This window comes from Equus asinus, chromosome 13 (genome assembly GCF_041296235.1).
Source record: "Equus asinus isolate D_3611 breed Donkey chromosome 13, EquAss-T2T_v2, whole genome shotgun sequence".
Taxonomy (NCBI): domain Eukaryota; kingdom Metazoa; phylum Chordata; class Mammalia; order Perissodactyla; family Equidae; genus Equus; species Equus asinus.
Genome location: NC_091802.1, coordinates 14,553,871 through 14,569,872, shown reverse-complemented (window position 1 = coordinate 14,569,872; position 16,002 = coordinate 14,553,871). Strand labels below are relative to the sequence as shown.

The 16,002-nt window shown below is 42.7% G+C and overlaps 1 protein-coding gene across 7 annotated transcripts in view; it reads right to left on the bottom strand.

Annotated features, from left to right (window-relative positions):
• Nucleotides 1-11,751, bottom strand: part of ANKFY1 (ankyrin repeat and FYVE domain containing 1) — an 89,621-nt gene extending 77,870 nt beyond the window's left edge. For 4 of the 7 annotated variants that reach the window (XM_044744288.2, XM_044744291.2, XM_070482553.1 and 1 more), the window contains exon 1: nucleotides 11,615-11,751. In XM_044744288.2, the coding sequence (XP_044600223.1) occupies nucleotides 11,615-11,624 (10 nt within the window). In that variant the 5' untranslated portion in view covers nucleotides 11,625-11,751. Of the gene's footprint in view, nucleotides 1-11,190 lie in introns of all 7 variants that reach the window. The other 3 variants (XM_070482551.1, XM_070482550.1, XM_070482549.1) reach the window with 3 other exon arrangements.
• Between the last annotated feature and the right edge of the window lie 4,251 nt (nucleotides 11,752-16,002).

Sequence of the window (16,002 nt, the reverse complement as noted above, 5' to 3'; positions counted from 1 at the left end):
TTCTTAGTTACACATTCGCTTCATGACTCAACGATTCCATTTTCACGTACCAAGAGAAATGAAAACATATGTCCATAAAAATTCGAAACAACCCAAATTTTCAACTGGTGAATGGACACAAATTATAGTATATATATATACATATATATATACACATATATATATGTATGTATAATAGAATACTACTTGGCCATGAAAAGGAACAGACTACTGATACAGGCAACATAGTATCTCAAAAGCAATAAGCTAAGGCAAAGAAGCCAGACACAAAAGACCAATACTGTATAACTCCATGAGAAACTGTAGAGAAGGCAAACCACTGTGATGGAAAGCAGATCAGTGGTCTTTAATCCCAGAAGAATGGGACTGACTGCAAAGGAGTTCAAGGGAACTTTTTAAGATTACAGAAATGTTCCATATCATGATTGTGGTGATGGTTACACTACTGTAAATATCTCTCAACTGACAAGTCAAAATTGAATTTTATTGTTTGTCAATTACGCCTCAATAAAGCTAAAGACACACTCCCTCTGGGATGCACCTTGATATCTTTTGCTTTCTGAACACCATCACACTAACGTATCTCCGAGGCCTTAGCATCATTCACACATATGTAACCAGTCACCATTCTCATCCTTCCACTCCCCATTCTATTCTATGCACACCATCATTAATCTTCCTAAAACTCAGCTCAATTAACCAAACAACTTCAGCCGGGTCCCCACTGTCTGCAAAAGTACAAGTTTCTGACTGTGGCATTCTGGCTCCTCTAAGAAGTTTCTTGAGGGCAGGAGATGTCTTATTTATTCCTGTATTTCATCAGCAGTACTTTGAACTGTGTAGCATGGTTTTTGAGCATTCAGAAACTGCAAACAAATGCAGAAATTTTGGAAATATTATGACTTAATAGGTCAAATTACATAATACTGCCTATTGTGGCAGGCTGAAAAATGCCCATCATAATATCCATGTCCTAATCCCTGGAACCTGTGAAAGTTACATTACGGGGGTAACTTTCTGCAGATGTGATTAAGGATTTTTTTTTTATTTTTATTTTTTGCTGAGGAAGATTAGCCCTGAGCTAACATCTATTGCCAATCTTCCTCTATTTTATATGTGGGTGACCACCCCAGCATGGTTGAAGGTCTGCACCAGGGATCCAAACCTGTCAACCCAGGCTGCCAAAGCAGGGAACACCAAACTTATCCACTATGCCACAGGACTGGACCCAAGGGTTTTTTAATTGAGGTAACATCGGTTTATAACATTATATAAATTTCAGGTGTACATCATTATATTTCAATTTCTGTGTAGGTTACATCGTGATCACCACCCAAAGACTAATTACCATCCATCATCATACACGTGCCCAGTCACCCCTTTCACCGTCTTCCCTCCCCACTTCCCCTCTGGTAACCATCAGTCTAACCTCTGCATCTATGTGTTTGTTCTTGTTGTTGTCGTTTTAACCTTCTATTTATGAGTGAGGTCATACGGTATTTGACTTTCTCCCTTTGACTTATTTCACTTAGCATAATACCCTCAGAGTCCATCCATGTTGTCGCAAATGGCAAGACTTCATCTTTTTATGTCTGAGTAATATTACACTGTGTATATATACCATATCTTCATTATCCATTCATTCCTTGAGGGGCACTTATGTTGTTTCCAAGTCTTGGCTATTGTGAATAATGCTGCAATGAACACAGGGGTTTGTGTTTTCATGTTCTTTGGATAAATATTCAGCAGTGGAATAGCTGGATCACATAGTAGTTCTATTCTTAATTTTTTGAGAAATCCCCATACTGTTTTCCACAGTGGCCGCACCAGTTTGCATTCCCACCAGCAGTGTATGAGAGCTCCCTTTTCTCCATATCCTCTCCAACACTTGTTATTTCTTGTTTTGTTAATTACAGCCATTCAGATGGGCATGATGTGATATCTCATTGTGGTTTTGATTTGTATTTCCCTAATAAATTAGTGATGTTGAGCATCTTTGCATGTGCCTGTTGGCCATCTGTATATCTTCTTCAGAGAAACGTCTGTTCAGATCTTTTGCCCATTTTTTAATTGGGTTGTTAGTTTTTTGTTGCTGACATGTATGAGTTCTTTATATATTTTGGATATTAACCCTTTATCATATATATGGTTTGCAAATATCTTCTCCCAATTGTTAGGTTGTCTTTTCACTTTGTTGATGGTTTCCTTTGCTGTGCAGCCTTTTAGTTTGATGTAGTCCCATTTGCCTATTTTGTCTATTGTTTCCCTTGCCTGGTCAGACGTGGTATTTGAAAAAACACTGCTAAGGCCAGTGTTGAAGAGTGTACTGCCTATGTTTTCTTCTGGAAATTTTATGGTTTCAGGTCTTATGTTCAAGTCTTTAATTCACTTTTAGTGAATTTCTGTATATGGTTTAAGATAATGGTCTATTTTCATTATTTTGCATTGGCCTGTCAGTTTTCCTAATACCACTTATTGAGGAGACTTTCCTTTCTCCACTGTGTGTTCTTGGCTCCCTTGTTGAAAATTAGCTGTGCAGAGATGTGTGGGTTTCTTTCTGGACTCTTTTTTTTTTTTTGAGGAAGATTTGCCCTGAGCTAATATCTGCTGCCAAACCTCCTCTTTTTGCTGAGGAAGACTGGCCCTGAGCTCACATCTGTGCCCATCTTCCTCTACTTTATATGTGGGACACCTATCACAGCATGGCTTGCCAAGCGGTGCCATGTCTGCACCCAGGATCCGAACCGGTGAACCCCAGGTCACCAAAGCAGAATGTGTGCACTTAACCGCTGCGCCACCGGGCTGGCCCTCTATTTCTGGGCTCTTGATTCTGTTCCACTGACCTGTGTATCTCTTTTTCTGCCAGTACCATGCTGTTTTGGTTACTATAGCTTTGTAGTATATTTTGAAATGAGGGAGTGATGTCTCCAGCTTTGTCCTTTTTTTCTCAGGATTCCTTTGGCTATTCAGGGTCTTCTGTTGTTCTATATAAATTTTAGGATTCTTTGCTCTATTTCTGTGAAAAACGTCATTGGAAATTTGATAGGGATTCATTGAATCTGTAGATTGCTTTAGGAAGTATGGACATTTTAACTACGTTAATTCTTCCAATCCATGAGCACTGAATATCTTTCCATTTCTTGTGTCTTCTATTTCTTTCAACAATGTTTTATAATTTTCAGTGTACAGGTCTTTCACCTCTTCGGTTAAATTTATTCCTAGGTATTTTATTATTTTTGTTGCAATTGTAGATGGGATTGTATTCTTAATTTCTCTTTCTGCTACTTCGGTTAATATATAGATAGCGTATAGTTAGTGTATAGTGTTACTGTATTTTTGTATGTTGATTTTATATCCTGCAACTGTACTGTATTCATTTACTACTTCTAAAGGTTTTTTGGTGTATTCTTTAGGATTTTCTATATAACACCATCTGCAAATAGTGACAGTTACAGTTCTTCCTTTCCAATTTGGATACTTTTTATTTCTTTTTCTTGCCTAATTGCTCTGGCTAAGACTTCCAATGCTATGTTAAATAAGAAGGGCAAAAGAGGGCATCCTTGTCTGGTTCCTATTCTTAATGAGTTAGCTTTCAGGTTTTCTCCAGAGTATGATATTAGCTGAGGGTATGTCATATATGGCTTTTATTATGTCGAGGTATTGTCCTTCTATACCCATTTTATTCAGAGTTTTTATCATAAATGGATGCTGTATCTTGTCAAATGCTTTCTCTGCATCTACTGAGATGATCAAGTGATTTTTATTCTTCATTTTGTTAATGTGGTGTGTCACACTTATTGATGTGCAGATTTTGAACCATCCCTGCATCCCTGGAATAAATCCCACTTGATCATGGTGTTTGATCTTTTTAATGTATTATTGTATTTGACTTGCTAGTATTTTGTTGAGGATTTTTGCATTGATGCTCATCAGTGATATTAGCCCGTAATTTTCCTTTTTTGTGTTGTCCTTGTCTGGTTTTGGTATTAATAAGGGTAATGTTGGCTTCATAGAATGAGTTAGGAAGCTTCCCCTCTCTTCAATTTTTTGGAACAGTTTGAGAAGGGTAGGTATTAAGTCTTCTTTGAATGTTTGGTAGAATTCACCAGGGAAGCTGTCTGGTCTAAATTAAGGATATGAAGATGGGAGATTATCCTGGATTGGATGGGTAGGCCCTAAATGCATTTGCATGTATCCTTATAAGAGGAAGCAGAGGGAGATGTGACACACACAGAGGAAAGGGCCATATGAAGACAGAATAGAGAGAGACTTGAAGATGCTTGCCTTGAAGATTGCAGTGATGCAGCCACAAGCCAAGGAATACCAGCGGGCACCAGAAGCTGTAAGAAGCAAGGGAGAGGTTCTCTCCTAGAAGCAGAGTATGGCCCTAGCAACATGTTCATTTCAGCCCAGTGATACTGATTTTAGACTTCTGGCCTCCAAAACCACAAGCAAATACATTTCTGTTGTTTTAAGCCACCCAATTTCTGAAAATTTGTCACACCAGCCGTAGAAAACTAATACATCTACCCTTATGAACAAAAAATTCTGCATAGTAAAAGCTTTTAAAGTCCTAGCAGCTTCTTGCTGGATTAGTGTCAATTACAAAGTTTTACAGAGTAAATAAAATGTATAGTTTCTTGTAATATTTTGCAATGAAAAAGAATCAATATTTTTAATGTCTCATAATTAACAGCAGTTAATTCTTCATCATCTTAAATTCTAAGCAACATACTCAAAGTAGTACAGTACTTAACAAATAGAATTCACTTAGGTTAAGTGGATGGCCTAAAATTACACAATTAGCAGGAGCCGAGTCAACATTTAAGATCTTAAGCCAAAATCCATGCTCATCCCATTGTACCATGCTGTGTAATTTCATCTCCAACGTCAAGACATCAAACAAATTTTAATTATTAATTAATTCATTAATCCAGGAACTAAATGTGTTCTTTCCATTCCCCATCTTAAATGCAATTTCTACTGCCCTCTGCCTACTCCAATTCTAACCCACACTGTATTGTCGTTTTAGATTAACAAAACCCTGATATTTCCTTTCTCCGCACTTCTATAGTTCCTACATTCCAGCTCCAATTTTAGCAGTGAATTAACGTTCTCTTTTTTTTTTTAAAGATTTTATTTTTCCTTTTTCTCCCCAAAACCCCCTGGTACATAGTTGTATATTTTTAGTTGTGGGTCCTTCTAGTTGTAGTATGTGGAACGCTGCCTCAACGTGGCCTGATGAGCAGTGCCATATCCGCACCCAGGATCCAAACTGGCAAAACCCTCGGCCACTGAAGCAGAGGGCACGAACTTAACCACTAGGCCACAGGCTGGCCCCAAATTAATGTTCTTTGTGTAATTCTTTAATGACTAAATGATTTTATCCATACTCTGCTTTAATTATGTCCATTAGATAAAATAAAAATGATTGTGAAAGCTGTGATATCCTATTTTGAGAATTACAAGAATAATTTTTGTTTCAAGCACATATTAGGCTTTTCCGAATAAGAGTATTTCATTAAAGTATCATCTCCCTAGAAAATAGTAACTTCCTGTTGGCATCCGAATAGATAGGCTTCTCACTGGTGATGAATTACTACCACTACTACTTTCCTAAACCTGTCCCGGTGCAGACGGAATTTTTCTTCACTGGGGTTAGCGAATATTCATTAATCAAGAGCGCTAAATATAGGAAAACTACTTAATGGGGAATAAGAAACAGTGGATATATTTACTGCTGAGAACTCAAGTCCACACATACCCTAATGAAAAGAGGAGGGGAAGGGGAAAGAAAAGACGATAGCAATACCATCTGGAGGAGAGTGCAAACGAATAGTGAGGGTCATAGACACCCCTGACGGTCTGCTTCACTCACTCTCTCTCTCTCTCTCTCTCACACACACACACACACACACACACAGTTTGGATATTATTAAAAACATGATGTGCTAAAAGAGATTTCATATTTTGACTTTTCACCCTTTTAAAAATCTAGCAATTGTAACTGTCATAACTTGAATGCTTTGACAAAGTCCAAAATCCATTATTTAAGCAAAGTTTGCTTTAAAAAACCCTTTTACTCCAGTTACAGATAAAACTCACTATCCATGACTTCTTAGATAGGAAAGATGATCTTATTTTATATATATAAACAATTACATTTGTTTTTAAAAACGGATTCAGTAAAACCATGTTTTATTCAATATTAACTCAATTTGAAAAAAAAGTTTCACGGGAGATGTTGATCTTCATTGAAGCTGAGTGATGCCTAAATTTAGGGTTTTAAAGGCTCCCCAGGTGATTCTCATGTGCAGGGTCCTCCGGGTTGAGAACAGCTAGTCTAAACTAATGGAATGACAGCAGAGAGGAAAAGAACACATGTGAGAGCTTTATAGGATCCACAGGATTTGGTGACTGACTACAGAGGTAGGGGGAGGTCAGGGATGACTTCTGGGTTACTGACTTGAGGCTGCACTGGACAGCTGTGCCACTAATTATCAATTCAAAAGATAAAACTGAGTAAACTGAAAAGCACTATATGCATGTCTTTTTGAGAAACTTTGCCTTTCTCTCTCTGTTCCACAAGTTCCACTACAGGTGAGACTGTCTTGCTCACTCTGCCATCTCTAGCACAGCAGCTTGCACCTAATAGAAATGAAATACATTTTTCCTGAATGTAATTCAACTCTGTTAAATCTTCTCTGCAAGTCAGTGGTGTGACTTATACATCTTTCAAAACCTCACTCTGTCTAGCACTGATTACAGAGCCGGCTTCACGGGAGACACTCAACAAATATAGCTCACTAGCAAATTTTCACCCTAACAGCAGTCTAACTAGAAACGCTTCCAACTGACTGCTAAGAAAAACCACCTAAAGGTATACTGGGCATGGCAAAGTCATGGTCAAGATATTTGTTCTCAAATCTGTTCCTCCTCTTCCTGTTAACAGCCCAGCCATTAACTGAGTCATCCAGCCCTAGAACCCTTGAGTCATCTTTGATCTCTCTCTTGTCAACATGCTAACAGGTTTCTAAAGTCCTTTTATACCTTCTCTAGTCTCTCTCACACCACTCCTCACCAGGCCCAATGCCCCTTACCAAAGGACTCATCAGTTGCTACAGTCTCCGCTCCAGCCCCACTTCCTCCCAAATCCATCCTCTACACTGCAGCCATTTCAACACACCGCAGACAATTCCAGTCACAGCCCTTCCTTGGCTGATATCTTTCAGTAGCCTCACACCATGGCCCAGAGTACACAATCCCTTCATAATCTGGCCCTTAACATACTTTTCCAACTCTCTATCTCACTACTCCTTCCACTGAGAATAATGACCTCTTCCCACTTCCATCTCTCAACATCCAAAAGAGGCCTATTTTGCAAACCTCAGCTAAAACACCATCTCCTGTGGCAAAGGCCACCCCTGACCACCCAAAACACACTCCCCATCGCTTCCCTAAAACATCTCTTCCTATTCTGAGTTTTCAGAACTGCTAAGCATCTTTCACCTTCCACCTTACAAAAGTTTTTTTATTTTTATTTTTTTTCCAAAGACTGGCAGCTGAGCTAACATCTGTTGCCAATCTTCCTTTTTTGTCGTCGTCGTCTTCTTCTCCCCAAATCCCCCCAGTACATAGTTGTAGGTCAGTCTGGCTCTGCTATGTGGGACACCACCTCAGTATGGCCTGACGAGCAGTGCTAGGTCCACACCCAGGATCCGAACCTGTGAAACCCTGGGCTACCAAAGCAGAGTGGGCAAACCTGACCACTCAGCCATGGGGCCAGCCTCTAACAATCTTTTTTTTGTTTGTGGGCTTTTTTTGCTTGAAGAAGATTAGCCCTGAGCTAACATCTGTGCCAATTTTCCTCCACTTTACACGTGGGTCACTGCTGCAGCATGGCTGACAAGTGGTGTAGGTCTGCACCTGGGATCCAAACCTGCAAACCCCAGCTGCCAAAGCGAGCATGTCAAACTTAACCACTACGCCACCAGGCTGGTACAATAGTTTTTTGTACACATGCTTTTCATCTCACCACCTAGACTGGAGTTCCCTGTGAACAGGCTCTAGGTCTGGCTATTCTTTTTTAACCACTCACTATTTCTCCCTCCACCCCTACTCCATGGTCATCCCATCCTCCACCCCACAGGGCCTTACTAGGCGGAGTTCAAGAAATACCATAGGTCCTGGGCCTACTCAGATTCAACAAAAGAGAATGAGGACACAGCAGTTTCTCATTTTGTTGGGCAAGGCTGTAAATCATAATATCTCAACTACAGCAACTCGCCTTGCCAGTGACTGAACTCTGCATATCTAAACAGGATTCACTATCTCTACTCTGGCACATCCACAGTCACTGCAATGAAGAGATAAACTTCTTTTGAATAAAATCCTCAAGGAGAAAATGAACAGCTACTGCTGGTGACAAGTGAAAGAAAGGAAAGGAAGAGAAAAGAAATGAATGGCGTAGAAAGGGATAGTGCTGGAGAGGTCTCCAGACTATACATAATTATCAACAGCCTGGGACATTTGTTAAATGACTAAAATAATAAATGAAAAAATAAATTTCAAAACTGCAAAGAGAGCAAAGACTTAGCTCTAAAGCATTACACTTTAATTGCAAAGACTAAAATGGCCTAGAGAAAAAGTAGGCTTGGCAGCTCCCAGCAGACCGATCTTATTCAGAGCACATTAAGAGCTGGACCAGCCAGCTTACTTGACAAGAGACTAAGGGTGTATCCAGGCAACCTTTCCTGATGTCTGGTAACTGATGCTCAATATACTCATCCGTTCCTTCAACCACAGGCATGAGTCTAAGTTGGGAGGTACAGCAGTAAACAAAACAGAGAAACTCTCTGCCCTCATGGGGTTTATATTTTGGTAAGGGAGTAAAAAAAATTAGGGAAGATTTCTGAAGAGGTGAGAACTGAACAGATACCTGAACAAAAGTTGGTTAGTTGTGCGGAGAAGCTGAAGAAGACTGTTCCAGACCAAAGGAACTGCAAGGACAAAGACGTAGAGGGAGAAGCAAGTTGGGAATGTACAAATAACAGCAAGGAAGTCAGTGTGGCAAGAGCACGGTGAATGAGGAGGGAAGTAGGCAGCAGGCTGCAATGCCAACCGGGGGCCCGACCCTACTGGGACCTGAAAGTCGCTGGAAGGCTTTGAAATATATCTCAAGACCATGCAGAGCCATGGGAGTGGGGAAGGGGGTGCGGAGGGGTAAGTATATTAAGAGTGGGAGAGACATGATCTGATTTATATTTTAAAGGGAACACTGGAAACTGTAAAAATAGACTGTGGGAAGCAAAATCAAGGAGAAAAAGTAAAAGCAGGAAGAGCACGTGGGAGGGACTTTTTTGAGCAATGAAGGAAGCTTAGATTAGGATAGCTGCAGAGATGCAGAGAAGAAACAGAAATTAATTTTAGGACAGACTTTAGCTAAATATATACGGTCAAACCAATCCATGGATGGATGGAAAGAAAGAAAGTTGGTTTCTAAAGAAGTCACGTTAAGAAGTCGTCGTACACTCAGTCTCTCCAGGTTCTGTTTACTATTCCTAGAGGCTATTTCCCACATGCTCACACGCTTATACCACCGAAAACCAGTATCAGGGAAGTTCCCACAGAGTGTGCTTACAGATCATGGAATTGTTACACGACACAGATTTTTGCTATTTGTTTACATTTAAATGAATATCTCAGAAGTGTAGCCAACTCTGACGAAGTCTGATTAAAGTATAAGCGGCACTAAAGTGGACACCCCCTGCAAAACGTTTTCTTGTTAATCTGACCTTCCTTCGCTTAACAAACAGCTTCAGTTTAATGAGCTAACTAGACTAGAAGCCTTCCCTCAATTCTTCCTAGTCAAGGTTGCAACACTGTTTCGAAAAAGCTTAAAGCAGAAAATTGGGACACAAAAAAGGTAAAAGAAAAACTGTCAAGTCACAACCTCAAGACTGCGCCTCCCTAGCTATCCTCCCTTGCCAATTGAACCCTGAAAGGATGTTTTGTTTGCTCAAGGTGCATACTCCACTGGCTAGATGTCTCTCAAGGCTAACCTAAGACATGTTTCAAAGCACTTGCAGGACAACAATCGATACATTCAGCAGGAGACACTCCAGAGAGAGCTCCTCATGGCTGGAATCTGACTGCAAAGCACAGCAGGTGCTCAGGAAAACTGCTGAAAGAAAAAGCAGTTGCCCTCCACAATTTCAACCCTGGTAACGCTTTCCCAAAACACTCCTCAACCTCTCCACCTAGCGTGAAAGCGCCAGACTACCCCATTACCCCACATAGGGCCTTTCTGAACCTTTCCACCTCACTGTTCTGAGCAACAAGCTCCATTCGCTGGCTACCTGCTGTGTTAGGCAATATTCTGTGATTTATCCAAAAACTAGCTTCATGGGATGCCTTAGATTTCTTTCTGTTCTTTTTATTCCCCCTCTGCTTTCATACAATATTTAGCTGATGTTTCCCACTCCGGGAGGTCTAGCGTGGTAGAAAGAGCAAAGACAAAAACTGGGTGCCAGTCCCAGCTACCTTTATAACTGTGGCCTCAATTCCTTTGTCTATAAGGTGCAAATAACACGACGCCAGGCTTCCTTCACAAGGTTGTTCCGAAGTCTAATTCAAATAAGAAAAGCCTGCAAACTGTCGTGTGCCGCCCAAATCTAAGATCCCAGTAAAGATGGGTTCAAAGCTTAGTTCTAAAGCAACAGGACGGGCTGTGACCAGCACAAGGCAGTCACTCAAAAAATATTAATAAGTATTTTCCTCCGATAATGGGGTGAATAGGAGACGGACGCCGGCCAAGTTCGACAGTGTCACTGTAGAGTCCTTGGCAGGTAACTCCCCATCTCTGGGCCTTCTTTCCCCCTACCTGTACAGTAAGTCTTTGACAATGAAGGATTCTGATATTGCTGCGTTAAGGGAGGCAGAACCTGAGATGCCAAATTGCCTTTACCTGCAGTGCCATAAGGAAAGCCCCAGAAGAGAGGGTAATGACTGGACTGAGAGGCAGAGGAGCAGATGTCTGGTTTACGAGGAGAGTGACCTTGGCCAACTCCCTTACCGAGCAAACCCCCTCCTCCCCTGCACATCTGGAACCTGCGGAAGGAATCCCAGCCGGCCCAAATCCCGGGATGCTGGGAAGCCCGATCACAGGCCCGGCTCTCCCGCACCCCTCACCCCAAGAGCAGTCCCAGGCGAGGAAGGTACCCCTTCCGGATGCGAGACGTGCCAGGACAGCAGTTTCGATTTCCTAAGAAGAAGGGTTACTTCCCCCGCCGCCTCAGAGCTGCCGGCAATCAAAGGAGCGTGCCCGCCGCCCTCGCGATCCCCGCGGTGCGCTCGTCCCGGACACGGGACCTCCCCGCCCCGCTCCGCAGCCCGCCGCGGTCCCGCGGGGTTGGGCGGCCGGAGGGGCGTTGCCATAGGAATAGCGCTCAAGACCCCGGCCCGAGGCGCCCGGGAGAGGCTGGAGAGGAAGGCTCGCGAGACCCGCTGTGCCCCATGCGACCACGCCCGGCCAAACCCTCTCACGACTACTTCGCCCAGCCAGCAGCGCCCCCACAGCTCCACGACTTCCCGCGCGGCTCCACAAAACCCCTACCTTCCGCCATGTCGGGCCCGGCCCTGCCTGCAGCCTCGCGAGAAGTGCGCCGCTCAACTGGGGCGGCGCGTAACGGAGGTCTCAAGTCTCGCGAGAGTCACGGGAACCTAGGCAAAGAGAGGAGTCGAGGTTAGCAAAGAGCGGTGAAGGAAAGTGGAGGGAGTAGCTGGGCAGAACCGAGAGCCTGTCGCTCTCCACCTAGTACTTTCGAGGCTCGGGACTTCTCAAGCCCGGACTGGGCTTTATCATATTCCACGCCCTAGGGAGGGCACTGAGAAGGATGGACACAGCGAGCATAGACTCCTGTATTCTTTGGAAACACCGGACTATAAGAGGGTCGAGAGAGGGGTTTTGTTGGTTTTTAGGTTTTTTGTAAAGATGTGAGAGGCTGAGAGAAAAGAGCCAAAGGAGAGGGAAAGGCTAATGACGTTTCAAGGTCCCTGGGGAGGCAGAGAGCCCTCCAAGTGAAGGCAGAAGGACTTCAAAAGGGATTAACTTTAGACTAGAGGCAGCTCTCTGTTATGCTACTAAAACATTTGGAAACAAGAACACGCATGCAGAGAGATGTGAAAGGGGAAAGAGATGCCAGGGAGATCGCTTGATGACATCAATTTTATGGTGGAAGTCCGTAGGCAAGGGGAACAGAAGAGAGTGAAGAAAATTTGGGAGAGGAATCTGAGGTTGGAAAGCCTGGTTTCAAGTGTTTCCTAGGTGTGGATGGGTCACTTTTTCTCTAGCAGAACTAAGCCACTTGGCTGCAAGAAGCAGAGAATATGGATTATAGCATTTGCCCAAGGCTTGGGATTTATTGTCAAAAAGAAACTGCGAGTGCTATGATAATACAGTTCAGGTGCAGACTGAGTAGAGGCCGACGTGGAGTCATAAAACCGCAGGTCCCTGTAATATTGAAGACCAGTGCCCTGCCAACAAGGTTGTGAGAGCCCTGTGGTCAGGATGGCAAACTGGAGTTCATCAGTTAAATAGCACTAGGAAATGATGAAGTCCAGGACAGGGCCATGAAATACAGTAGCTGAAGTGGAAGTGAGAAGCTAGGAAAATTAGGTATCGGAATTTAGACGTAGGGAAGGAAGAAGACCATAAGCCAGGTGCTAAAATCTTTAGTGAATATGGGGATGACTAATATCAAAAAAAAAAAAAAAGAGGCCAAAGAGTATATAACTAACTGAATAGCATGAGACCTTTCAAAAAGATTTTTACTCAAAGGAGAGTCAAAAGAAGGCTGATTGTACCCACTCCTAGAAGCATCAACAGTTAAGGACTGCAGGGGAAGTGGGGGTCTTGGAGAAGAGCCAAGAGTAGGAGACATAGGTTGAAAGAAGGACCTGAGAATAAGATAAGGGTGTCAGAACAGAAAAGGGGAGGATTTGAAGCTGGAGAAGTTTTAGGTGCTGCCAAGGTTAAGCATTAGTGGGTAGTGAAGTGGAATGGTGAAGGAATTTAGACTTCAGTTCATGAAAACATAGGGTTATGGAGTTAAAATTTGGGAGAAGAGGGAGGAATTCTGGCTGAGGAACACCTGGGAGATAGAAGGGGAGGGGATATTGAAATGTGTGAGAACAATGGTGTGCTCAGGGAAATGATGTTCCAGTGTGGTGGGAAACTGAAGATGTGAAGGAAGCCTAGGCTGGGAGGTGCTTAGAGAAGCTGCTCTGAGCAAGCAGCACTTAGACTAAGGAGGGTAGGGGAGTATTGCCAGGCTCAATGGAGGTGCCATAGAACCAAGCTTCCCGGCCTGTCAAGAATGGTTTATAGGTATGCCAAATGGTAAGCCCTTGGGGCCATCAGGGTGGCCACAAGCAGCCTCATCTGTTTATCTTAAGAGTACCCTATAAATATTTTCTGGGTAATAACATAAACATGACATAAAAGTGGTTGGGAAGTACTGTCATAGCTGATGCATTTTGCACCATTTGACTTATCTTTGCCTCACCAGCATCAGCCTAGCATCTGACATACAGCCAGTGCTCAAAATGTTTGATGAGTTGTTACCACTGTGAGCTATAGCAGAAGTCAAGAAAACCTGAGTTCAAGTTTGGCTCTGCAACTGATTTGCTGTGTTGATCATGGGCAAGTTCCTGCAAGCTATCTCAGATTCTTCATCAATTTCAAGGAGTTGGACTAGAATTCACGGTTCATAATGATTTGGAGGGTCATGACCCCTTTTGAGAATTTGAAGACGACCAGGGACCCTCTCCCTTAGAGCAGCACATGCAAGAATAAACAAATTTGTGCCCTTTCGGTTTGCTTGGACTAGATGCTCACAATCAAGTGAGAACTCACCTTAAGGGATTCAATCAATTTACGGGCTTGACTATCTCCTCATCACAACCTACCTTCAAGAAGCCTCTATCAGAGGAGAAAGCATGCCTCTTAGAGATACCATTAATATACTAATATCTCTGAACCTTTGTGTTCTGAGGGGACTGTTATTGGTTGAAACCCCCAAGCTACAGAGGACTTCTTAATAAAGCCTGTAAAATAAAGCATCTGTAGTACTCACTGCACTGTAACACCCAACAGGCTTGGATGGAGCTATCACATTAGATATGACCTGAAATATAGACACTTGGAAAAATCAGAGCACTAGAACGTGGTTCATTTTAGACCTAATTCAGGTTTTGCTATCAGATTAAGAGGAACTCAGTGTGCAGTTGTCTTGGACAGGGACATGAAGTGCAGGACGGGATGGATACTCACAGCTTTCAGAGCACAGGGGAACACTCTTTTTGGGGAGACAGTGTCCTATCACGGTAGGAGAGGGAAGGGAGGGCAGCACTAGACTGGTCGTCCAACGAATTGGGTTCAAGTACCAGCCTCAACACATCTGCTCTCTACATGACCTTGGAAAATATGTTCCTGAGGTCAGGGGTCATGGCACCCAGCATGGAAGGAAGGTCATGGAACTGAATCCCAGCTGTGAAACTTACTTGCTCTACAATCTAGACAAGTTAACTGAACCTGTTGTCTCATGAGAAACTATTACTTCGGAGGATCCTTCTAAGAATTTGACTAGAGCCTTTATGAAACTTGCCTAGCACAGGCCTGCCACAAAGTAGAGGCTTAATAAATAGGAACTTGATTTCTGGTGCTCGTTAGGAATAAATGAGATGTCACTGTGAACACACAAGTGCCATTATACTTTTCCTAATGGATACTGCTGGGAAGGGAAAAAATTAAGTATCTTGCCTATAACTTTCTGTGCAGCTCCTATGTTTAAGTTGTGTCTGGCTGCCTTGTGAAAGCCCTTTTCTTCTCCATTTTATTCGACCTATGTGAACAGGATTCAAAGTTCTTTAATCATTTCACTACAGCCCAGTGTGGAGTGCTGACTCAACAAGCCAAAAACCCTTAATCCTACCTTGGCTGTCAGGTTACACACATCTGAAACTGAGCAACCAAAAATATTTTTTCCTGGAAATAATTTGCTATGCAAACTGAATCCTGTTCGGGTTTGCAGTCTTCCAGAAGGGAAAAAACTTAAATCTGATACGATGGTTACCAGCTCAACTTTATAAGGGAGAGAGAGAAAATCAACTGGTTCTTCTGCTGAAGCCCAACGCCTTGCACACAATGGGCACAGTTGAAAACCTGTTCATTTGCATTTTTTTCTTCTCCCCAAAGTCCCCCATTACATTGTTTGTATACTCTAGTTGTGAATGCCTCTGGTTGTGCAATGTGGGATGCCGCCTCAGCGTGGCCTGGTGAGTGGTGCCATGTCTACACCCAGGATCCGAACCAGCGAAACCCTGGGCCACCGAAGTGGAACGCCCGCGAACTTAACCACTTGGCCATGAGGCTGGCCCCTGTTCATTTGCATTTGAAGCAGCGTGCAAATAAAACTTTTTTGCTATATACCTTGAGTAAATGATTATGCATAAAACTGATATTTAACATTCAGGGACATCATCTAGGCCCTTGTATAATAGTTTTATTTCAAATATATTTATCAGGGAAAATAAACTCTGAAAATGATCCCCAATCTTCCCCAAACTGCTCTCAAGGACGATTTTCTTGTTTCTAACTCAGCTCTGATTAAAAGATCTGGCTCCATGTTTTTTTCTGAGTTTGTCAGGAAGAAGCCTTAATAGCCACTGGCAACTTATATCAAGACAAAGAAACTTTCAACACCTAACACTGTAACTCCATATGCACTGTATGTAAGGATGCAGGGTGAAAAGCTGGATATTGACATCCTATTAAGAAAAAAAAGAAAGGGAAAACGTCTTGCCTCTTTTGCCACTAACTAAGTGATCCTGGGCAGGTATTTGGGCCAAATTTGCCCATCTGTTTAGAGGAGGGAAGGTGGTGACTGAGATGGTGCCTCCAGTCTCTTCCAGTTCACTTTTGAGTCTGGGTCCTTCACCTTT